The 25,230-nt window shown below is 39.7% G+C and overlaps 1 protein-coding gene across 2 annotated transcripts in view; it reads left to right on the top strand.

Moving 5' to 3' along the window:
- Positions 1-22,243, top strand: part of PLEKHH2 (pleckstrin homology, MyTH4 and FERM domain containing H2) — a 104,630-nt gene extending 82,387 nt beyond the window's left edge. For both annotated transcript variants that reach the window (XM_036073708.2, XM_036073707.2), the window contains 7 exons: positions 1,114-1,211; positions 6,965-7,106; positions 11,587-11,732; positions 12,991-13,120; positions 16,105-16,191; positions 18,781-18,918; positions 19,891-22,243. In XM_036073708.2, the coding sequence (XP_035929601.1) occupies positions 1,114-1,211; positions 6,965-7,106; positions 11,587-11,732; positions 12,991-13,120; positions 16,105-16,191; positions 18,781-18,918; positions 19,891-20,076 (927 nt within the window). In that variant the 3' untranslated portion in view covers positions 20,077-22,243. The remainder of the gene's footprint in view (positions 1-1,113; positions 1,212-6,964; positions 7,107-11,586; positions 11,733-12,990; positions 13,121-16,104; positions 16,192-18,780; positions 18,919-19,890) is intronic.
- The last annotated feature ends 2,987 nt before the right edge of the window (positions 22,244-25,230 follow it).

Below are 25,230 nucleotides of genomic sequence, written 5' to 3'. Positions count from 1 at the left end.
AGGAATAGCCCTCTTATTTGCAAATGAGGAAGCTGTAGCCCAAGAGCAGAAAACGATTTACACCCAATAGCACAACTAGAACTGGGTCTGGGTCCTTTCCTTACTTGATATGGTCCTTGATTGCTCTTGGGAATAAGCACCTTGTTGCAGGGTGAAGGTATTTCTGTGATTTGAAGATGAAAGAATTGAGGCAGAATAGGAGAAGAAATAGAATCAGAAGTAATAGATCCCACAGGTTAAGAGGACATGAAATGTCAGTACTTTTCCTCGAACTACCGAAGCCCAACTTCAGTTGCAGATCAGCCTATTGGGGCTGGAAGGGGTTCCACAGAACACTGTTGAAACTCATACTTAGTTCATTAGAAATGTTGGTTAGTAGGTGTGCTACCCGCCTCCCCACCCCCCCTGCATATGTGTCTGCATACTGAGAAATCTAGATAAAGGAATGTCTTTTTCTCCTCAGCTCCAGGTATATCCTATCCGGTTCAGCACATTCAAATGTAAATTTTTGAGACACACATTCCTAGAGCACTGTTGTTAATGATTAGTCAAGAAGATAAGCTAGTCTTTTTGGTTGACTTGAGCTGAGTATACTGCTTACCACATATTTTTGAAAACTTTTATTTATAATTCTCTAGACGACCTGTTAAAAAAAGCAAGCAAACATTTATTTGATACCTGAAGAATTTTTTTTCTTTCCAATCAAAGAATCTTAAGATTACATTTCAAGTTTCTTTGAGATAACTTCAGTTATTCCAGTCTTTATAAACTCAGAAGGTGGAAAAGTTGCTTCTTCAATGACTAAATTATGAAAAAAATTCCTGGAATCTTCTTGTTTCCAGTCTCATGCAGTCTTTCATTAAGATTCCTTTTTGAGTAAAAAATTCATGGCCACAGTCCAAAGTTAATGGGTGTCCAAGAGGATAAGTGGACCAAAGAGCAATTTATAATTAAATCTAAAACCAGGAGTGCACAGAAGCTTAAAACAAAAGGCTTCAGTCTGTTTGGTTTGATCATGTTAATTGGAAATTTTTCAGTCTGCAGACATGCTTGTCTTCAAAAAATGCTGATTTGAGAATTGCTCTAAATCTCTGTTTTCCACTTCCCTTCTAGATATGTGACATTATTTCTAAGTGGGAGCAGGCCTCCAAAGAACAGCAGCCTGGGAAATGGGAAGGTACGAGAACTGTTCGTCTAACTTATAAAAACAGGTGTGTAATGCTGTATCCAAATGTCAAAGTATGGGTGTACCGTTATGCTCAAATCATGCGCCAACACTTTCTCATTGAATAGCCTTGCTAGTTATAACATTTATTTGTGTGTTGGTTTTCAGTAAAAGGAAACTCTGCTTCTCTAGGGAGAAACTGTCACATAAAATTTTGTTTCTCACTCTAGTCTCTTCAAGTCATGAACGGGTATATTTTATAAAAATATGCATTTGGACAAAGATTAGGAAAAAACTGTAAGAAAGAATAGCTGCTTTCTTAAGGTGGTCGCTACATGGGTGAATTTTTTTCACTTTCAACAGTTTCTTTAGCATTACATTTTTCATAAAGATTAAATACTCAAATACTCTACTGAAGATCTGTAGTAGGAAGAAATATTTCTGGGGGCACCTACCTGGCTGGCTCAGTCGGAAGAGCATATGACTCTTGATCTCGGGGTCTTAAGTTTGAGCCCCATGGTGGGCATAGAGATTACTTAAATAAAACAAAATCTGGGGCGCCTGGGTGGCATAGTCGGTTTAGTGTCTGCCTTTATGCTCAGGTCATGATCCCAGGGTCCCTGCTCTGTGGGGAGCGTGCTTCTCCCTCTCCCTCTGCCTGCTGCTCCCCCTGCTTGTGCTCTCTCTCTCTCTGTCAAATAAATAAATAAATAAATTCTTAAAAAAAATAATAAAATAATGGGGCGCCTGGGTGGCCCAGTCTTTAAGCGTCTGCCTTCGGCTCAGGTCATGATCCCAGGGTCCTGGGATCAAGCCCCGCGTCGGGCTCCCTGCTCGGCGGGAAGCCTGCTTCTCCCTCTCCCACTCCCCCTGCTTGTGTTCCCTCTCTCGCTGTGTCTCTATTTGTCAAATAAATAAAATCTTAAAAAAAAAAAAAGAAGTAGTAAAGACACTATATAACATAAAGAATTTGATAGCCTTTGATCCAGTTAGGGATTTCTTTTCCTAATGATCTGTCCCACAGAAATACCCACATATGTGAATGAGAATATTCCAGTACATCCCAGTATCTTCTTTGCCATATGTTTTGTAACAGTGAAAACTAAGTGTTGGGAGGGACTTCACGTGTTTATTAATAGGGGAATGGTTGAATAAATATGGTGCATTCATATTGGCACCTACTCTCAGAAGGCCACCCACTGTTCGAACGGATTCCTTTGATCCGAATAAATGGCAGTCATGAGCCATTGGTCGTAGCCATTGGAAGGAGCTTCTCTATTCAGGGGTTCATGAACTGTGGTGATTTGCAAGAGTTGTGAGTAACAAGAAGGTGATTGTTAAGCTTTGGTATCTAAGGTTTTAAAATCATGCTTCCTGGAGATAAGCAGGATTACTTAGATAATGGAAATCTAGTAGGCTCTACTCCTGAAGGAACCTCTTGCCATTGATGGTAGCCTTTATCTGTGGTCCTTTGGTGACTGGCAAGTACAGCAGGTTGGAAGACTTGCTCGGCCGTGTGGCTAACATCAAGTATGGAAGACTTGGACCTTCCGAATGATTTTGTTTTAGTTCTGTGATTGCTGGAGCGGTGGTTTGCAAGGTGCGGGCCGTGGACCTGCAGCTTCAGGATCCCGTGGAAATACATTAAAAGTGCAAATTAGAGGCACCTGGGTGGTTCAGTGGGTTAAGCGTCTGACTCTTGATTTTGGCCAGGTCGTGATCTCAGAGTCGTGGGATCAAGCCTGGCGTGGGGCTCTGCGCTCAGCCTGGAGTCTACTTGTCCCTCTCCCTCTGCTCCTCCCCCTGCTCTCCCTCTCTCTCCCTCTCTCTCTATCTCTAAAATAAATAAATAAATAAATCTTAAAAAAAAAAAAGAAATGCAAATTATTAGGCCCACTTCAGACCTATTGAGTCAAATAGAATCTCTGGGCATAAGGAGTCTGTGTTTTAACAATTCTCCAGGCGATTCTTACACGTGCTAACTTGAGAAGCACTGATCTGGAGGTCCCCATTGCTGCCCTGTCTCTTAATCTTACCTTTTGTGGAAGAGAGCCAACTCTTGGACCTGACCTGCCATCTGTCTTTATACAGAGAGGTTCAGGAATTCTCATTTGGTTTTCTTGAAACTAAATGGAATTATTTCCAAGTCTAAGACGATTCCTAATAATGCATACCTTACGAATGCTTAATACATGCTAATTCTGTCTGTGATGGCTACGGTTGGAATCAAATCTGGATGAAATGGAGAAAGGTAGTCTTGAAACACAAATAAGAATAATACTCCAAGTCTAGCAAATGCCATTAGAAAGGATAAAGAGAGTTGTGAATAACACATAATAAGGATTGCCTTGTCAAAAAAAAAAAAAAAAAAAAGCCCCATGACAATATCTCTGACAAAAAAAGCAACTCAACCAAAAGGTTTAATTTTTAACAGAAGTTTGAAATGGCTGGATAGCCACAACTCTGAGAAAGTACTATGTTTCTACATTCGGTCGCGGTTTGCATGTATGTATAAATAGCTTAGACAATGAGCCCTAATTTCCAGTGACACAGTGAGGAGGGGAACTGGCCATGACCTATCATGCGGCCAAGGACTTGGTTCTTCATGTCAGGCAGCACTGTAATGAGCGAAACTGCACACCAGCTCTCTATCGTGGAATTTGTATTTATATTTAGTAAGTTAATGGAATTTTAATTATTTAGATTTAGAGGTTAAGGTCTAATTAATAGCATTTGAACTTGTTTTCATAGGCAACCATTTGGAAACTAATGTTTAAATTCTGTTTATGTTTAAGCTGCTTATTCAATTTGGTTTCATACTGTGTGTTTGAAACCACAGAAGTCAAGACATGTTTTTAACAAAACAAAACTGGCAAGGGTCCTTCCCCGAAGAAGACAACTCTTCCTATCCCCCCATGAAATACAAGGTTATTTTCAGTAGTCCTTTGTGATTATTAGTTTTCTGGAGCATAGATGGACATTCCCATCTCTGCCATCTTTAACACCTGTATCCTTTGGCTCCTAAGCCAAGAAGCATCTTGACGGGTCATCTAGGTTATCCCATTTCTTCCAGCTGTGTTCACACTAAAAAAGTTTCCAGAATGGCTTTTTGGGGGACGAAGACAGAGTAGGTCTTTGGAGCTGCCCCTGGAGCCAGGGCTCTCATGTCCCCTCTTCCGCTTCCTGTTACAGACAATAAAGGTCATTGGTACTGTTAAAAAAAAAAAAAAAATCCAGGGGCACCTGGGTGGCTTCTGCCTTCAGCTCAGGTCATGATCCCAGGGTCCTGGGATCGAGCCCTGCATTGGGCTCCCTGCTCACCGGGAAGCCTGCTTCTCCCTCTCCCACTCCCCCAGCTTGTGTTCCCTCTCTCGCTGTGTCTCTCTCTGTCAAATAAATAAATAAATTCTTAAAAAAAAAAAATCCAGAATGAAGAGACTCTTGTGATTCCAAAGACCACTAGAGAAGAACCCTAATAACAATACTAACAGTAATAATAATAGCCAACATTTATTGACCACTTACCACACACCAGGCCCTGTGCTGAGCTCCTTGTATGCATCTTCTGATATAATCCTAGCAACACCCCAGTGAGACGGGTATTATTATTATCCCCATCTTACAGAGGAGGAAACTGAAGCTTTAGTGTGTTAAGTCACTTACCCAAGGCTACAGAAGGGGACTTTTCAGGCTTTTTTGGCAAATAATTCCTGTGTTTAGTGATTCTACCATTCATTTACCCATTCATGCCATCAGTGTGCACCAGTGCCAGGCCTCATCGAAGCCCTGGGGATTCAAAGGTGAAAAGACCTCCCCTACCCTTTAGAGTCTTCCAGTTTACAGGGAGAGAAAGACATGAAATCTTAGCAATGTAATTAATCCTGTAACAGGAACAGTAGAGCAGAATAGTGAAGAACAGGAGCTCTGGAGAGACACCGCCTGGGTTATAATCCTGGCTGTCCCCTCACTGTGTGGCCTTGAGCAAGTCACTTACCACCTCTGTGCCTCAGGTACCTTCTACATAAAATGGAAATGCAAACAGTATCTACTTCTAGGGTTTCTGAAGGACTAAGTTTGGCAAATGTAAATCCGAATTAGAGCCAGCCACACAGTAAATGCCCATCCATATTGGCTCTCACTATGAATATAACATGTATGTACAAGACATTGTGGGAATATGGAAGAAGGCTTTGCAGAGTGGTGCCTTCTGAGCAGATGACTTGAGGTGGTCGCCGTAGAGGCAGCAGGCAAGGGGGTCACGACTGCAGTTCAGGAGTGTCATCAGTAGACACTGGAGGAAGGAATAGGGAAGGGAAGTAAGTGAACAAGAGGAGGAGAAAGACAACAGCAGGAAATAAATGCTCCTAGGAATGAAATATGGAGCCAGTCGGAGGCAAACAAGGGTCCCCCAGCAGCGCTGGGAGCCCTGCCACATGCAGGTAGCAGAACTGGTCCTTGTAGTGATGACATTTCCATCCCACAGCATTCCACTTCCTGGTGTCAAGTGAGGAGGTAGACATTTGCAAATAGCCCTGCTGTCTGACCCAGGCCCTGCCTGCATGACAGACGCCCACTTCCTCTACCGCAGGCCTCTTTAGGACTGGGGAGTGCCTAGAAGCTGGTCATATTGGAGACACACCACATTCCCCTGGCACCTTGTCTCTTCAAGACCGTGGATTTGAGTTTCTGACTCTTGATCATTTTTGTGACTCTCTGGTTCCTCTCCACATTCTGTCCAAGTCCCTGTGTAGTTGCTGGAGCCCAAACTCTTTCATTAGGGGCTTGAGTCAGCGATTCTCCATGTTGTCTTCTTATATACATGTCCGGAATTGTTTTTCCCTTTTTGCCTATAGAGCTTCATTTCCCCTTTCCAGGTTCCATCTTTTGGGCATGCCAGAAAGAATAGAAAATGGGTCGGGCTCTGCGCTCGGGGCGGGGGGAGTCTGCTTGAGGATTCTCTCCTCTCTCTGCTCCCCACCCCAATAACTCTCTCTCTCAAATCAGTAAATAAATCTTTAAAGTATGGCAAGGTATTGCTTACCCACCCCACTGTCGTAACATCTACAGCATTGACAGCACCCCGTGCCTGGTCTGGAGCCTGAAGTCAGAGCCCCCATTTCTCCCGAATAGTGAAGCGGCAAATGAGTAAATAAAGAAGGTCACTGAATTGCTGAAGGCCTCCTAGGCAAACAAAAGATATCTCCTATTTCAACAAGTAATAATAGCAACATGTAGACTATTTTTGAACTCCTAAAGCTGCTTATCCGGATACGGCAAAAAAAAAAAAAAAAAAAGGAGTCAAAACATTTAAATGTATAAATAAGATCTTTTAGACCCCCAGAGAAAACTGCCACCCCCACCCATTTGATGTTAATTTAGAATTGAAACCTTCATTTTCTATTCCCTGGTATGTCTAAGGTATTTAGGAAAGATCATGAGTGTTTTGAGAATTGCTTTTATACAGCCCATTGAAATGAAGGGTTACATCAGCATCCCTTCCAAGAGAGGGCATATTTAATTTCACTCAGTGCCTTAGGTTCTTCCTCAGTAGCACTTAAGGATTTGGTATTTTAGGGCATAAAAAATAGCATAGAAGCATTCCTCAACCTCAAAACAGCTTTTCCTCTGCTGAAAATGTTATATGAAACAGACACAGAGATCACTGACAAATAATAATGGTCTAAGTTTGTATCACTTGGGGAACTATGTTAGAATAACCCCATATCAGTCCTCTGGATTCCTCTTTACGTTCTTCCTTTGTAAGAATACCATCTAATGAAAGATTTTCTCTTTTTTTAGACTATATTTCTCAATGCAAGCTCGTGGAGAGACTGATAGAGAAAAGTTGCTGTTAATGTATCAGACAAATGATCAGATAATAAATGGACTTTTTCCTCTGAACAAGGACTTGGCATTAGAAATGGCGGCTCTTTTAGCTCAGGTAACTTCCATGTTATATAGAGTCATATTTAGTAAAGGTAAGATACTAATTTCTATATTGATTTAAATGTAGCAAAACAATATATCTTGTAATTCTTTAGATTCACGTTGCTATGATTAACACCTTAAAACTTATGGGCATTGTGATTACAGTTTGACTCAGAATTGCTGACTACAGTAATGTCAACTAAGACCGTATTCCTAATGGAACCTAATTTCTTAATTATCTTGAAAGTATCCCTCTAGGCTCTGCATTTAATAAAGGAGTTTGAGTGTAGAGCTGCAGGGCTAAGGGCGCCATGCTGAAATCATTCAGTAATCTAATAGGAATCAGTCTTTGAAAAGGCTAGAGCACTTTCTCTGGCTTACCTATTATAACAGTAGGATTAACTTCAGACTTTTATAAACACACACTCAGAAATTAATAGTGACTTAATCCAAATAGAAGTATGTTTGTCTCTCACATAGAGAGATAGACATGCTGGCACCCCTACAGTCATCAGAGGGATGGGCTTTATCTTGCTCTCCATCCTTCTTCCCCTGGCGTGTCCTCTTCACGGTCCTGGAGAGCTGCCAGAGCTGCAGCTATTACATCAGTGTTCCAGGCATCATGATGGAGGAAGGGCTGAAGCAGGGCATGCCTTCCCGTCTTTGAGAAACTTTCTGGAAGTTACATAGAACACTTGCATTTATGTCTCCCTGGTCAAAACTTGGTCATACGGCCTTGCCAGCCTACAAGGGAGACTAGCAAATGTAGTCTTAGCTGGGTGGCAAGGAGCAGCACTAAATTCAAGGTTTTTATTACTCAGAAAGAAGGAGAGAATAGTCATTAGAGAACTCACCGGAGTCTGTGCACAGGTTAAGTAAAGAAAAATGTTAAGGCAACTTTATGATGTGTCATCAGGACAAAGGCTTAGATTCCCCAAGGTTTTTGGTCCTTGCACTCTGCACACAGTCCCAGGACATCTCTTTATCTACCACCTGTCATTGATTCCCAAATCTTTTCTCTCCAGTTCACTTCTTTCGTGGGCTCCTTAAATTCGACATAGTAAGAACTGAACTCATTGTCTTCTCTCCTTTTCCTTCACATTCTGTGTCTTCACTGTGCTACTGTCTCCGTGCAGTCCCCCGTGCAAACTTCCAGGAATCCTCACTGACTGCCCTCCTTTTCACCCGGTCCCACCGGTCACCATGTCCCACCCATTTTAACTCTTAGATACATGCTCCTCTTCACTCGTCTGCATGTTGGCCACCATTGCTATGGTTTGGACCACCATCATGTCCTGCTAACACTCCTGCAGCTGACTTCTAACCCATGAGCCTTTCTCTGGTCTGATCCCCCACAGATTTGTCCTCCACCCAGATACTAGAGCAATCGTTTCAGTTATCTACATAAGCAATGACTCCAAGACTCCATCACTTAAAATAATAGTTTGGGCAGAGATGAGTAAGGACAGCTTGTCTCTGCTGCATATGGCATCAGCTGGCCTCACTCGAAGGCTGGCTGTGACCCTGTGGCTGCAGGTTGGAATCATTTGAAGACTCGTCCACGTACACAACTGGTGTCTGATGCTGGCTGTTAGTTGGGACTTCTGTTGGGGCTGTCAGCGAGAACACCTACACATGGCTTCTTCATGTGGCTGTGTGTTCTTCCTCACAGAATGGCGGTTGGATGGAGAGCAACGTCCCGAGAGAGAGACAAGAAGTGGAGGCTACCATTTTCTTAAGGCCTGGGCCTGGAAGCTGTGCTGTGGTGGTTTGTTTGGCAGCACTAGGAACTGGGGTGGAGATCTAGCAAACACATGAATTTAGCTAGCTATGTCATTCCCTCGTTTACAGAGAAGGACATCCATGATCTAAACTCTGCCTATCTCTCCAGCGTCATCTGTTAATATTCCCTGCCTTAAGCTTTATGCTCCAACAAAGCGTAAACTGTGGTTCCCTGCACAATTCCCTGACTTGCAAATGGGTCACTTTTTCTTACCTCTTATGTCTACCTGTTTGTCTGTTCTGCCCTGGAACATCTCTACCCCCAACTCCTTCACCTTTTAATTTCAGTGTATCCTTTAATTCTCATCTTGGGTGTCACTTATTCCAGGAAACCTTCCTAAAGTCTTGGGGTTTTTGTCCTGTCCTGCACAGTACTATCTTTACCTCAATTGTTTATTAGTATTGATTTGTTTTGGCTTTGCAACACTGACTGTAGGCTCCCTGAGGGAAAGGGCTGTCCCTGTTCATCTTTGTACCTAACACAGTGCCTTACATGTAGTCCATTCTCCATTGGATGAACAAATAGTTGATCATTTCGTTCACAATTTTATGGTCATCCAAAATTTAAAGCATTCATGCTACACTGAGGGTTCTCTTTTTGCAAGTGATGTAAAGCTAAGGAAAAGACAAATAGATCACATATTTTTTTTGGTGATAGGATTAGGTATGATTTCCTATCACTTGCTATCCTAGTCTCTCTTCCTCTAAAGGCACAGAGTCTCTGTTAAAATCACTTTCATTTTTACTAAAATTTAAGTTAGTCTTCCTATATCAACTTTTAATTTTGTCAGACCGTTTCTCCAAGAAAAATTATAATGTACTTTGAAAGAGACATATACTTCTAACATGTTTTAGATGAATTCGAGGAAGGAGTAGAGAGGTAAGACTATACATACACCTAGAAAATTCTGAATGTGTTACTAACTAAAAAGTATAATTTCTCCATCCATGAAAGTTAAATAATACCTCTGCTCTCTTTTCCTCAGAGTAGTCTTTGTGAAGACAAGTGAATTATACTAATATGAGATCTGTAGAAGAAAGGTTATTTCTGTTGTAGATTTGAATACCTGTAGGTCCTTGTTGATAATCTCCATCTTAGGAAATTCTTGGAGCTAACCGTGACTCATTGTACATAGTGTCTGGTAGGGTGTCATGTTGATGGCAGTCATTTTGGGAATCCTCTGAGCTAATTTTCAGTTATTCTACAAACATGTATGTGCTCATTCTGTGCCACACAGTATGCCAGGTGCCAGAGAGGGGACGCTGAGCTTGGAGGTTCCACTATAGGGTTTCCTAATAGGAAAGGTTGTCCTGAACGGCCAATATTTGTAACTATTGTTTGTCCAACTGCCATCTCCCTGGGGGTGAAATTTTGCTCTTACGTTTCACAGGTAGCTGTGCTGAGTATGACCTGGTGGTCGGTGAGGACAATAAAAAGCTTGCTTTGGGGGAAGGATTTTAGTATGGACAACTTGTATTTGGTATGAGGAAATTAGGGAAGGAGATAGGAGATGGGGATGAGAGCTGAACAGCAGGGCCAAGCCAAGAAGCCAACAAGTAAGAAACTGGGGCAGAGACCTAGAGAGGTAGAATACACTGTAAGGGCAAAGTTCAGATGAGGAATTTAGACAGCAGTGGGTCAGACTAAGAGCTAGAAAAGAGAAGCCACAGGGGTCAGAATCTCAGAGGCTGGTTCTGCTAACGGCTTACCTGGAGGCAGAGGGCCCTCTTGAGATGGAGACCCCACCCAGTATGGATGGGTCCCTCCATCTGCTTGTTGAGGAATGCTGTATAAAGGGATTTGAATGTTCAATAGGACATTCATCTGAATGTCCCCACTCCATCTCACTCCTTGAACCCTCTTTGGTACCCTATATAAGGCACTTGACACAAGTCATTACAAGTATAAACAAGTTGTTTATAATTCAGTCTCCTCTACTAGACAGTAAACTCCATGAGGGTAGGAACTGTGCTCAGCTATTTTTTTAAATCTCACCTCACTTAGTACAGTGCCTGAGATATAATGGAGACTCAACATAGGTATGGATGAATGAGTGGGTGGGTGAGTGGATGGAGAGATGGATGGGTAGGTAGAGAATGGCATCTGTGTAGCCTCGTTAATAGAGATAATGATTGAACATTCTTTCATTCAGGGAGAAAGAAGAATAGAGGGCTCTATTCCCAGAATAACAGAATAAGGGGATGGATGCAGAACCATTTATGGAGAAAATCTAGGAAGAAAGTAATGAGAATATAGTTCTTGTTCCATTATATTCAATAGCGACCCTTAGGAAATGCAAATAATACTTTTTTTGAGACTTCTCATAGCTTTATAACTTTTTTTGTCTTTTATTTTTAGCCTCCATTTTGCCTTATTATTAACAATTAAAATAGTACCTTAAAAATGAAAAATTATCCTGTGCTGTTATGGGTAATAATATTAGTGGCCCTTAGGAAATACTACTAGATGACAACATTAACTAAGAGTCTTTTGCATAGAAATGGAATCGAAATGTTTCAATTACAGATTTTTTTTCAAATGGAATTATATTTTATTAATAATACTTATGTATGATTATAAATTCCATAATCACTCAATCATGACAAATAGATTTATATATTATATATTATAAAGAATGTTTAGAAAGAATAAAACTAATTTTTTAAAAACTCTTCAATATCCTATATTTTCTCTTTGGATTTGCAATTAGGTGGAGATTGGAGATTTTGAAAGACCCTTTTCAACTCCAGCAGGGCATGTTACTAATCAGTGCAAAACAAATCAAACTCTAAAACAAGTCATAGAAAAATTTTATCCTAAAAGGTATAGAGATGACTCTTCTGAAGAGCAGTTAAGGTAAGGAACTACTTGTGACTCTTTATTTATTTTTTTTTTAAGGGTTAATTACTTATTTCAGAGAGAGAGCAAGAACAGGGGAAGGGCAGAGGGAGAGGGAGAGAGAGAAGCAGACTTGCCACTGAGCGGGGAGCTGGACACAGGGCCCTGTCCCACGACCCTGAGATCATGACCTGAGCCGAAACCAAGAGTCGGACGCCTAACCAACTGAGCCACCCAGGCGCCCCTACTTGTGACTCTTTAAAGGCTAGAGTCATGCTGGGCTTTTCGTGATATTCTTCTGTTCAAATTTTAAAGATGAAAATTGTTATACATGACAATTTTCTTAAGATTTTTTAATACTGTTGAATCCCAAGAGGTTATAGATCTTTTTATTTAAGATGGGCCTAGAATTTTGAGAATCTATATTTACAGTTTTTTTAAGGAAATTTTTTTACCTTAATTTAGAAGGTCTACTTTTCATTTGATTTTATTCATTCTTGTCCAAATTAATCCTCCTAATAAAAGAGAAAAAATGGCCAGTACTGTGTTTAATTTTATGATGTGTGTACCAAAAACATTTTATCTCTTACGGTTTTCCATTATAAACAAACTGGCATGAAAGCAAACTATCTTCTTACACAAGATTTTTTAATATAAATTTTTAATTAAATTCAACTGGTTTAGAATTTTGGTTTTAGAGAATATATAATGAAAAGCTGATTCAATTGAAAAAGAGAGGCAAATCCAATTCACCATGAGTTTTCCAGAATGGAAACATTTAAGATCAGTCTTTTGTTTATGTAGAGTAAGTGGTTGCCCTTGTGATTGTATTTAAGGCACCTCCCCACAGCCAGCATCTCTCCAAGCCAGGTAGCACCTGAAATTCCACCGTTAGGGATTCATTCTTTGGTCTCAATATCTTGTACTTTTCTTTTAAAATGAAAGTTATTCCCATGAGAAACTACCTTTGTAATCTAATTTACTCTAAGGTTTGATGTTAGTTTATCAGATTTTTATTAACTTTGCCTGACGGGGTGGTGGGAGGTGGGGAACCTAGGTCATGCTGAGAGCACTAATAGTATGAGAATTTGGTGAGAGGAATGTTCTAAAAGGACAAGGGGTGGACAGTGGCGAGATGGGAATCACAAAATAATAGCTCCTCCTGGGTGACGCCTGGGTGTCCTGGTCGTGCCTACAATTGGCTCAAGCAGAGCTTGCCCTGGGAGGCCAATACACTGTTTCTGCTTTGGCCTTTTCGTTTTTGTTCTCTTCTTAGGCAGCTCTGTCAGCGACTGTCGACCAGATGGATGGCCCTCCGGGGACACAGCGCTGCGGACTGTGTGCGCATTTATTTGACAGTAGCCAGGAAGTGGCCATTCTTTGGTGCCAAGTTGTTTCTTGCGAAAGTAAGAAAGGATGGGAGGGAGATGCCGAATGGAAACCTTCTCCTGTATAGTTGACTCTCTTTGGTTCAGTGAAGTCAAACAGTGACCACAGTCCCCCCAAGTGTAGTAGATTCGGCTTTTAAAAAGGAAATAAGGAGATTCCCAACAATGGAAAGAAAACAATGAAGGGACCCAAGAAGGGGCAGGAGAGTCAGCAGCTTCTCCATCTGTGCCCTCTGCCCCACTTCCCCCTCCCCCCCCCGCCCCCAGCCCCCCACGTAAGTCACTCGCACTCCGTAGGCTCACCAGGAGACTGAAGGCGACCACTGGACTCTGCTTTCTTCTCTTCAGCCACGCAGCCTCTCACCCATTTGTTATTCACTCTGTCACTCATTTGCTCATGTATTTAGTATTTAGTGACTTCTGTTGGCCAAACATTATGTACCTAGGGATACAGAAGCCCATGGTTTCAGATGGGTTGTACCCAAACTTCTAGGAACTCACTGTCGATCCGGTGTTGCAACAGGGCGGGAAAACAAGCACGGTGGGTGAACAGGGTTAAGAGGGACAGGGCCAGAGCGCTGTGGGAACACTGAGGAAGGAGAGGCAGACCCTGACGGTGGGGGGAGGGGGGGTGCGGGGGAGGGGGCAGCCCAGGCCCCCAGGAAGAACTGTACTTTTGAATTCTCCTTCTTTCTATTGAACCATGTCACTTTATACTCCCTCAGGCTCCTGAAATGCTTCTGGTCTTGTGTTCGATCTGTGTGCGTGTTTGGTCTGTCCTCACTAATAAGTGGTATAGGGTATTGAGGGTGTAGACTCACTGACCCTGAAATCCTCCTCTTGTGCGCACCATTCTGCCTTGCACATAAGTATCACTGAATAAATGTTTGCTGGATCGCGGTGCCACTCTGGGCAAGTCAGTTAACCTCTTTGGACCTGAGTTTCACCATCTATACATGACAACTTAGATTAGAAGAGTAAAATCTAGGCTGTTGTACTCTGCTTCCATGAGTGACTGTATCACTGTGAGGTAAATTATTTTGCTACTGGCACTGGAAGCTGTATACTGAGTAAGTGGTTGATAAAGTCAGTATGCTTAAACATCTCTAAAATTAATATATTTGCAAGGCGTTGAACATAGGCTTTCTAAAAATATAAGGACTAGACTTGAACTGTAGAGCAGCATTTTACAATGAATTTTAATTCTAATCTCAGCATTGGAAGAAATATTCAATATCCATCTTTGATCGTATGTTCTGTGTTTTTAGCACAGAAATATTATTAAATAATATGTAGCATCTGCATGTTGCATGAGCGGCATCTTTTCTTTGCTCACTTTTCTTCCTTTATACTATGAAGACACCTCCTTTGCTTAATGACACCCTTTTGGGGGGGATAAATATATATAACATCAAATATACCATTTTAACCATTTTTAAGTGTATGTTTTTATGACATTAAGTACATTCACATTCTTATGCTACCCTCACCGCCATCCACCTCCAGCACTTTTTCATCTTCCCGGATTAAACCTCTGTACTTCCTAGTGCCTGTTCTCCCCAGGCCCAGATAACCACCATTCTACTTCCTGTTCTGTGAATTTCACTGCTCTAGAAGCCTCGTGTAACAGGGATCGTACAATATTTGTCCTTTTGTGATTGGCTGATTTTCCTTTGCACAATGTCTGCAGGGTTCATCCATGTTGTAGCATGTGTCAGAATTTCCTTTTTTTTAAAAGCTAAATAGTATTCCACTGCATGTATATATCATGTTTTGTTTCACTGAAGAACAACAAAAACAGTGTTTTGTCAAAGGGCTGATAGGTTGAAGGGCATCCTTTGTAATGCTTGCCTATCCTTTGCAAACCAGCCCTCAGTAGACAGTAACCCAGGGGTTTTTTATACATGAGATTCTGAAAAGTTTCACTATAAACAAAAATACTGTATGTATAAATACTATAAATTTGTATAGATACTATAGATTCATCCCAGTTCCTTATCTATAGTCTCAACTTCTCTCTTTTTTTTAAAGATTTTATTGGAGAGAGAGTGAGCGAGCTGGAGCGGTTGGTGGGGGTGGGGGGCGGAGGCACAGAGGCAGAGGGAGAAGCAGATTCCCGGCTGAGCAGGGAGCCCAGTGCGGGGCCATCCCAGGACCCCGAGATCAGGACCTGAGCCAAAGGCAGACACTTAACCGACTGAGCTGCCCAGGTGTCCCTATAGTCTCAACTTATTTTATAAGGTTTAAGAGAAGTAGTTAAGTTTTTGTTAGAATTTCAGTTCTTATTGTTAAGCAATCATTGTAAAATGCTCGAAAACATTCATGGGTTTTAGTTGGGGGTTAGTGGTGAGATTCTCTTTATTAATATAATTTCATTGCTTTTTTACAATAAGGAATTTAGTGGAAATTTTGGTATTTCTCATTACCACTCATCACAGTTTCGTATTTTCTTTTTATTCTATTGTTATTAGTCAATGAATATCAGATTTAATAAACTTTTGGAAAAAGTGTGCATTTATAATACTAATCCTTTACCTCGTAGTAGCATTACACATGCCTTAGAAAACACATCAGCATATTTTGTTCCGTTAGGATCTTGGTCATCATAGAAACCCTACAAGCTTATTAACTATTAGCCTCTTAAAACAAAAGAAAAATAAGATTAAACATTGTTGTCTTCATGCTAAAGATGAGTAAATTGAGCCTCAGAGAGAGATTCAGTAGCTTGTCCAAATGTACAGCTAATAAATGGCACATTTGGAACTCAGACCCAACATCTCCTGATATCAGATTCACTGCTCTTTCCATTACATGATCCTGCCTCTGCCCCAAGAGAGATTATTTCCCCCATAAGTTTTATTTTCTTCTTTTTTTTCTCCCCACCCCAAGAAGATTTTTAATGTGAAGTCGTTGTTGTAAATGTTGCATTGTATTTTGACGGAAAAATGTTTCTGTGATTTTGCTTAGCATTTATTATACAGTGTATTTGCACCTCTTCACAGCCCGTAACTCCATCAGCACTCGGAAGTACTTTCATGTGGCTGGCTATCCATGAGGATGGTTTAAGCATCTTAGAATACAACTCCATGGTAAGATTAAGTTTCACATTGCTCAGTGTACCATACATAGAAGGTAATGATCTCTTCATATGATTTTTCTCATACACAGATAACATTTTTCCTAATGCTGTGTAACAAATAGTCATTAAAACAAGATTGGACAGGGGCGCCTGGGTGGCTCAGTCGTTAAGCGTCTGCCTTCGACTCAGGTCATGATCCCAGGGTCCTGGGATCGAGCCCCACATCAGGCTCCCTGCTCCGCGGGAAGCCTGCTTCTCCCTCTCCCACTCCCCCTGCTTGTGTTCCCTCTCTCGCTGTCTCTCTCTCTGTCAAATAAATAAAATCTTTAAAAAAAATAAAAATAAAACAAGATTGGACAGGTTTTATATTGCATATGAGGAAAATATTAAGATACCATGACTAAATTGCGGTTGTATTTGTTTTTGTTTTTTTGAGTTTTTTTTTAAGATTTTATTTATTTATTTGATTGTTCGTTTTAGAAAGAGAGAGCATGGTGGGGGGTGAGGAGCAAAGGGAAAGGGAGAGAGAGAATTTCAAGCACACTCCAAGCTGAGTGCAGAGCCCAGCTCGAGGCTTGATCTCATGACCCTGAGATCATGACCTGAGCCAAAACCAAGAGTTGGATGTTTAACCAACTGAGCCACCCAGGCACCCCAACCACAGTTGTATTTGTAAAATGACTATTCATTTATAGTGTTAGGAAGATTGCTTCCTGTGTAAAATGAAAGCCTTTAAGATAACATTAATGTAGAAACTTTAATTACGAAAGTTTAAGTTCGGTATCCCTAAGGCTTCTGTAACCATTTCTGTAACTTTCTGTAATATTACTTACCAGTTCACTTGTACATATGTGGTATTTTAGAGCTTTTTACATGATTAAATATAACGTCAAACTGTGCTTTCTACATGTTTATGTATCTATCTGAAATTTGCTTTATTTTTCTATCATATTTCATGTGTTCTTTTTTGTTTTGTTTTTAAACCTAGCAGACAGGAATTGTTAAATTCTCCTGGTAGGTGTAATGGGCTCTCTTATGTCTGGCTCTAGTCAGGGATCACTGAGAATTTTTTGGAAACCAAACTAATTGTTAGTGTTACAGTAGTTTCTCCTTAAAATTGCTAAAGAAAACAAAAACAAAAACAAAAAAAACCAAAACCTTTTTGAAGAGCTTTATAGTTCTCGAATGCTAAAGTTCTTGAATGGGTAACTTGAAGATAGGTTATAAAATCGATGACCTAAAGTCAACAAAAAATTGTAAACCAGTACTGAGTTACCTTAGGTAAGTAAGCCAGTTTCCTAGATCCTGGGAGATGGACACAGAGGTCAGGAGATAGACACTGTGCTGCCGCTCAGGGAGCATTGAGTGCTGGAATTGCCTGCTCAAAGTCTTGCAAGCTAATCATTAGATATGCAGATTCCTTTACCTATAAGCTGTACATTTTTTAATATTTAAAATTGTTTTAGCTACAGAGGGGGAAAAATTGCTGCATGTATGGCAAAGGGTTGATATCATTACGAAACAGTAAGGGAATGATAAACACACCAATAGACAAATGGGCCAAGGCAATTCATAGAAGAAATACAGATGTTCAATAAATGTATTTTTAAATGTTGATTTCACTAGTAATCAAATACATTCAATTTAAAACAGTGAGATTCTACTTTTCACTAGTCAGGCTGGCAGAGATTTAAAAGAATGATTATATCTAGTGTTAGCAAGACTACAGTGCTGGGAATGTAACTGGGTATAACTTTTCCAGAGGAGAGGTTGGAAATATTCTCAAAATTGTCCTTACTTTTTTGAGGTAGCAGTTCCGGTTATTTGAGATTTATAACTAAAGAAATAATTAGGTATGGGTATTTTGAAATATGTCAAAAATATGCATTATTGTTTAAGATAGTAACAAATAAAAAATGATTTAAATCTCCAGCAATAGGAGATTGGTTAAATAAAGGATTATCTATCAAATCACTTAAAATGATGTTATACAAGGACATGTGCTATCATGAAAAGATATCATGATTTGTTATTACATTTAAAAAGCAGAATCCTAAACAATATGCATGATACTATTTATGTTTGTATCAAAATCTATATATCAAGGTGAAACATATGGATTTGCCAATATTTGACCATTTTTACCTTAAAAAGTATCAGTTTCATATGGTTCAACCTAATATAGATACATATAGAGAGAGATCTTAAAGGACATATACAAAGTATTAACTGTGGTTTTCCACTGGATGCTGGAATATAGGTGCTTTTTATTTTCTTTTTGTATTTTCTGTTTTTTTTCCACATTGAGTTATTAGTATCAGAATCAAACTGTATTTTAATTATAAAGGTAAATGATGCCTACATAAAACTGGTACATTACTATCTATTTTGAATCTTAAGATTTTATATTAGAAAATAATTTTTTATTATATATAACTAATAACAGCATTTTTCTTTTTTAGTTAAGTATAGATAACACATAATGTTACATTAGTTTCATTAATATCAGCATTTTAATGGAAATATGTTATTAATCATTTCTCATCTTTCTTTGAAAGTAAAAAGTATATAAGATATTAACTTTTTCTTCTCTTTGAAGAGGTTAATAGTCAGCTATGTGTACAAGAGTCTAATGACCTTTGGAGGTCATCAAGATGATTTTATGATAGTCATTAACAATACACATTCAAAGGACAAACCAACAGAGAAATTACTTTTTGCCATGGCAAAACCCAAGGTGAGTACAAGCCTTTCTACTAACTTTTTTATACTAGTTTTTTTCATGCTAAATATTTATTGTGCAAAAACTACGTTGCAGATGGGAAAACAGATTTACTTGTAATCAAACAGTTCTGGGTCCAAATTCTGGCTTACCTGATCTTGCTAAACTTTGGTTTCTTCACCTAAAAAATTATATAATGCTACCTACTTTTTTTGGCTTAAGAATTAAATGATGGGATTGTTAAATGCTTTAGCCCAGTGCCTGGTATATAGAAGGTTCAAAATAAGTGGTCTTGATATAAGTTGTTGCCAGGTGCTTTATACACATTATCTTATTTACGTGGGGTAATTCAGGTTATGGACTCATTAGTGAGAAGAGTAAGGTTTTATAATTGAGACGTTACTTGTTCTTTGTAGTTTTAATGTCTGTAAGCAAAAACAATAAATACAAGGGCTACATTTTAGTATGTAATTCCAGTTTTAGTAAAAAGAATGAGAACCTGAGTTTCCTAAAACTTTGTCTTAAAAATGTCAACTAAAAAAGACTACCTTTTTAGAATCTGAAACTTTCTTTTTAAATGGCAGACATTCAAGTGAAGGCAGTTAACCAGTAAGTGCAGAAGTTGAGACATACTCAGGACTTTGTATTTAGTTTAAATAAAAAGTTGATATAATGTGCTGAATTTCTCAACTCATTTATACACAGATGTGGCTTTAAGATAATTGATAGACTTGCACTATCATCACATTTTTTAATATTTGCCACTAAATTTGATTGTTTTTTAAGACCCACTCTTTTTTCTGGCTGAAGCAGCTGGAAAATATGTCAGTGCCTTGATGGTGTTGAACACGTAAGCACTTCACGGATCCGGAGAGAGAAGGGGATTCTGGAAGCCTGGGCACTTGCAAATGGAGACCACCTGTGGCCAGGTCTGGACGTGCTGAGAACTTCTCCGGAGCACTAACAATTCTATTTTCCTTGTTTTAGATTCTTGAAATCACTCTTTTGATCGCCAGTTACATAAACAACTTCCATCAGCAAAAGGCAACCTTTCACCACCTCTCTGCTCCAGCGCTGCTCTCAGCCCAGACGCGGGGACCGGAAGCCAGGGCAGTGGGAAGCCAGCCCCTTCTGTCTAGTAGCAGACCGACTAAAGGACCCACTTTACTCTGAAAGCTCTGGAGCCTGAACATGCACTCCCATCCTCCGGGCGATGGCTGCATCAGCTACAAATAAGTTCATTTACACCCAGGCAGCATGGCACCCACACACTGGGATTCCAAACTTTAAAAATGCGGGGTGTCTTTCTTTTATTTGATTCTTAAATATTCAAATGAATACGACTAATAAAACATAAACACAAGATGTGCCCACATGCTGACTTTCTCTTAGACTAACTGGGTTCGAATTCATCATTTTCCCCCACCTCCTTTGTCCCTTGCCAGCAGACACATCATGCAATATGGCATTTTTCTTTTTTTTTTTTTTTGTCTTTTTAAAAAACATATTCTGGCAAAGGGAGATTCCAAACTCTCATGTGGCAAACCAGTTGATTATTTGGAAAGGCTCACTGCCAAAAAATCGAGTACTGTAATTAAATGTGCTTTTAATTAATGATATGGTGTTTGGAAAGAAGTAGAGAATACAGTGTCAGAAACAGCCGCAGGATGCTGTAGAGGGGTAAATTTTTAGAGCAAGTGCAGTAAATCTGGCACTATGAATCATGGTGAGAAAATGGGAGTTAGGTAACCAGAACCTCCTGTGTGGTATTAGAAAGTATACTCCATCACCTTTTCAGATCACTGGAGTGTAAAGTTTAAAACAAGACAGTGGGGGCACCTGGGTGGCTCAGTCGGTTAAGCGACTGCCTTCGGCTCAGGTCATGATCCCGGAGTCCAGGGATCGAGCCCCGCATCGGGCTCCCTTCTCGGCGGGGAGTCTGCTTCTCCCTCTGACCCTACTCCCTCTTGTGCTCTCTCTCTCACTCTCTCTCTCAAATAAATAAATAAATAGAATAAAATGTTTAAAAAAAAAAATCTTTAAAAAAAAAAACAAGACAGTGATTCCCCACATCCCTGAGCTATTACTGGATAGCCCGAGTTCACTGGAATATTGCCCACATTTCATTGCATTTGGTGCTGAGTCATCTTGACCTTATTTTGTTAAATAATATCTTTGAAAGCAAAGACAATTCTTATATTTTGCCCTCATATAGGCCTTTTTCATTATAGTTTTAACATAAATTCTCAAAATATTTTTTAAAAGAAAAATCTTCTGTCAAAGGAGGTAAAATTTTAGTTGAGTGAGTCTAGAAATGTATTACTTTGCTAGGTTACACAGTGGTCAGTTCATTCCAGTATGTGACAAAACAAAGTAATTAGTATTCATGATAAAAATGAAACTGTGATAAGACATGAAAATTATATTGTAAAACTGTTTAATTGCAATAGTAATCATGAGTATACTTAATTTTATTTATGTATAGGATATTTGTATTTATTTTTTGCACATATATTTATCACTCTGTGTGTGGTACTTTTTTTTAACCAATTTGAAAAAAAAATGTTAGCTGCTGAATTTATTTGTTGGCAGAGCCTTCATATTTTCTTCTTTGCTGCTTTCACCCTATGGCAATGTACTGTTGTCACGCTAAGCCTTTTAAAAATAATTCCATCTCACATTAGCATCCTTAGAAAGGACAGAGCCAAGAAATACAGTGCTTACCTAAGATTTTGCTTTATTGGTAATGACCAAAAGAAGGTCAAAAAACCCCATAGAAGTAGATTTCCATTTACTGTTTCCCCTAAATCTTTTGAGCCACAACCACTCACTGCATAAGCAAGTTGGTTTTTGAGAATAAACTGGTTACCAGTTTGGAATGACTCTCAGGAGTATTTTGGCTGGGATACAACAGTTTCTTAGTTCCCAGAAAAGTGTCCAATACTCATTAGTTGGTGAGCCAGAGGCATGGCACGGTTTACCTATGTGTGAGGGCTTTATTCTAAGGTAGTAGTTAGTTCACCATCTGGTAAGCACACCCCCCTCCAAATCTTCTCATTTGAACAAGTAGTGAAGGCTTAGCTTAAACGGTGTACCTTATACTTGGCATTTATTTTTGATAGAACAGAGATAAAATATTTTGATGGAAAGAAATCAATTTTCTCTAACTCATGATGTGAAAATTTTATTTTCTGGGAAATTACTTATATAGCCATTTAAAAAATTCAAAGTATGTTATTATGATTGGTTACAAGAGAATAATTGTTACATGTTTAATTGTAATATTTGTCTCCTATCATTTTCTTCCCTTTCAATCATAATAAATGATTTACAAAACCCATTTTGAGCATTATCTTTTGAACAATCTTCAGGAAGTACCTAATATTTTCATTGTCAAAGCTGAGGTGTACTACTAGTGAAAATGGTAGTTATTACCTCCTTCTCTTGCATTCATGCTTTGTCTTCAGTGTTGCTTTGTTTTATCCATATAAAAGGAAACCGTTTTGGCAAATTGTAATTTTAAGATGTATGTATGCATATTGACACATATACAATATGTATAAATCATGGGGTTCTCCCATGATTTCATATAAGTTCCATAAGTAGCTTATTTCATGCAGGTGAGTTGATGGACTGTGTTCTAAAAATTTATTTTAAATGTTCTGGATTTTTTTATGCGTGTGTCCTTAAAGTCAAATAGTGTCCTAGCTTGGAAATGAATTTAACTCTCAATTTACAAGAAAAGTTAATCACAACTTATAGAGTCTTTGTTCGAAAATGTGCTTATTAATTGATTGTTTGGAAATTTTTCCCAAAGGAAAAAACACATAGTGGCTGGGTTCCTAGAACAATGCACTTACCCAATCGTACTGTAGTATAATCCTGAAGAATTAACCACCACAGATAATCATATTTCGCTAGACAAAGACTTTAAGTGTTCCTGGGTTGCCAAGAACACATTTCACCTGTCCACCTACCCCCTAGCTGCCATGGAATTTGGACTTCCCCAATGCAGAGTCTCTGGACTGATTCCTGCAGATCAAAGGCTCCAGGAATGTGGGGACTGAGGGAAGAGCAGTAAGAAGCAGGAATAACAGGGTGGAGAAGCTTTTCTGCTAACGGGTTCATGGAGAAATGGTATCTCCTCTTGTTTTTCCCTGTTCTCTTTTCCCTGAAAGAAGAAAGGGATTTTACTGCTACAAGAGTAACTTTAAACTCCAAATTAAGGGGCGCCTTGGTGACTCAATTGGTGAAGCGTTTGCCTTCAGCTCAGGTCATGATCTCAGGATCCTGGGATCCTGTCCGGCTGTCTGCTCATCAGGGAGTCTGCTTCTCCCTCAGTCTCTGCCCCTCCCCCCACTCGTGCACAAGCACTCTCTCTCAAATAAATAAAATCTTTAAAAAAAAAGAAACAACTCCAAATTAAGGTAAAGTCCACACATGGATATTAACATGAAGTAAGATTCATCCTTATCCCAGTGGGACCAAGATTCACGCTTCTCTTGGGCACTTAAGTGGGAAGGTGGCTCCTGCAAAGAAGAGATGGATGGACCTGGACAGAAGCTGGGGTGAGGAAATGAAATACACACTTGCTCTACACCATAATTTTACCTGTTGAACTTAATTTTGCCTATATCAAACATAGTCACAGTGATTCTGGAGGCATATTTATAATCAATGTCAATCTGAAATCTTCACTGTATGCTTTATAAGTATTTTTAGGTCCAGTAATAGTCAAGAAACAAAAACTTGCTTACTAGGGTAACATCTATTAGCAAATAACTCCAGAACAAGACTCAAATGTTCACCACAGCACTTGAATACAGGGTACCCTTCCTTCCAGCACTTTGCTAACATAATCTAATCAATGGGAGGGATGGGTGAGTGGGGGTTGGGATCCCTTTCAGAAGGCAGATTATATTGGTGGCTTTATTAAATCGACAACTCTTCAAAAGCACAGGCAACAAAGTAAAAAAAAAAAAAATAGACAAATGGGACAACTCCAAACTTCACAACTTCCGCACATCAAAAGAAACAAAGTGGAAAGGCAACCTGTAGAATGGGAGAAAATAATCGCAAGTCATGTATCTGATAAAGGGGTTAATATCCAGGATAGATAAGGAATTTATCAACAAAACAGCTTCATTCAGCAGAAAACATGCCAATTTCCTCCAGAGGGGGAATGACTTGAGCTTCCCAATTCTAGTTTTAAAAAATCCCAGAGAAAGACTCTACGGGGCCCAACTCCGGTGTTTACTCTGAACCACTTCAAATGCTCAATATGAGGGGCACCTGGGTGGCACATTGGTTAAGCATCTGACTGTTGATTTCGGCTCAGGTCATGAACTCGGGGTCGTGAGATCGAGCCCAAGTCCAGCTCTATGCTGAGCAGGGAGCCAGCTTAAGATTCCCCCACCTGACCCCTCCCCCCACTGCCTTGTGCAGCATGTGTGCTCTCCCTCTCTCTCAAAAAATAAAAATAAAAAAAGCTCAATATGAGGAGAATGCTTAAGTAAATTATGAGAACCCTGTATAGTGGAATATTATGCAGCCATCAAAGTTATGTTTACGATGGATTTTTAAAAATTGAGATGAGAGGGCGCCTGGGTGGCTCAGTTGGTTAAGCGACTGCCTTCGGCTCAGGTCATGATCCTGGAGTCCCTGGATCGAGTCCCGCATCGGGCTCCCTGCCGAGCAGGGAGCCTGCTTCTCCCTCTGACCCTCCCCCCTCCCACGTGCTCTCTCTCTCTCATTCTCTCTGTCTCAAATAAATAAATAAAATCTTTAAAAAAAAAAAAATAAATAAATAAAAATTGAGATGAGAAATACATGTTAAAATCAGAATGTTAATTAACTTTACAGTAAAATCTCAACTGTAAGAGGACAGATTAGAATGAAATACACCAAAATGTTTAATAGGTATTGCTTCTGGGGTGTGCTTCTTTTACCCTCTTCATTTTTTCCATACACTATTTTTTTTCTACAATAAGCTTATATAACTTTGAAAACAAGGGGAAAAATGTGAAAACTCTGTCACTGTCTGGGCTATTGTTAATAGCCTCCATATGGACTTCCAGACTCCAAAACATCCTTCACACAGCTGCAAAAAATTATCTCACTGGAACTCAGGTCCAGTCTTGGAGCACCCCTATTTTAAAATCATGCTTCGTTTTTTACAACCAGCACAGTAAAATCCAGGCTGCAAGATCCTTCAACGAAGCCCAATCAACCTGCCCAGTTTGCTCTCCCACCATAGTCACACCAGACACTTTATATGCTTGCACCTTAACCATTCACAATTCCCCAAATACACTCTGCACACATCTG

Source organism: Halichoerus grypus, chromosome 10 (assembly GCF_964656455.1).
Source record: "Halichoerus grypus chromosome 10, mHalGry1.hap1.1, whole genome shotgun sequence".
Lineage (NCBI taxonomy): Eukaryota > Metazoa > Chordata > Mammalia > Carnivora > Phocidae > Halichoerus > Halichoerus grypus.
This window is presented reverse-complemented; position numbering and strand designations above follow the sequence as displayed.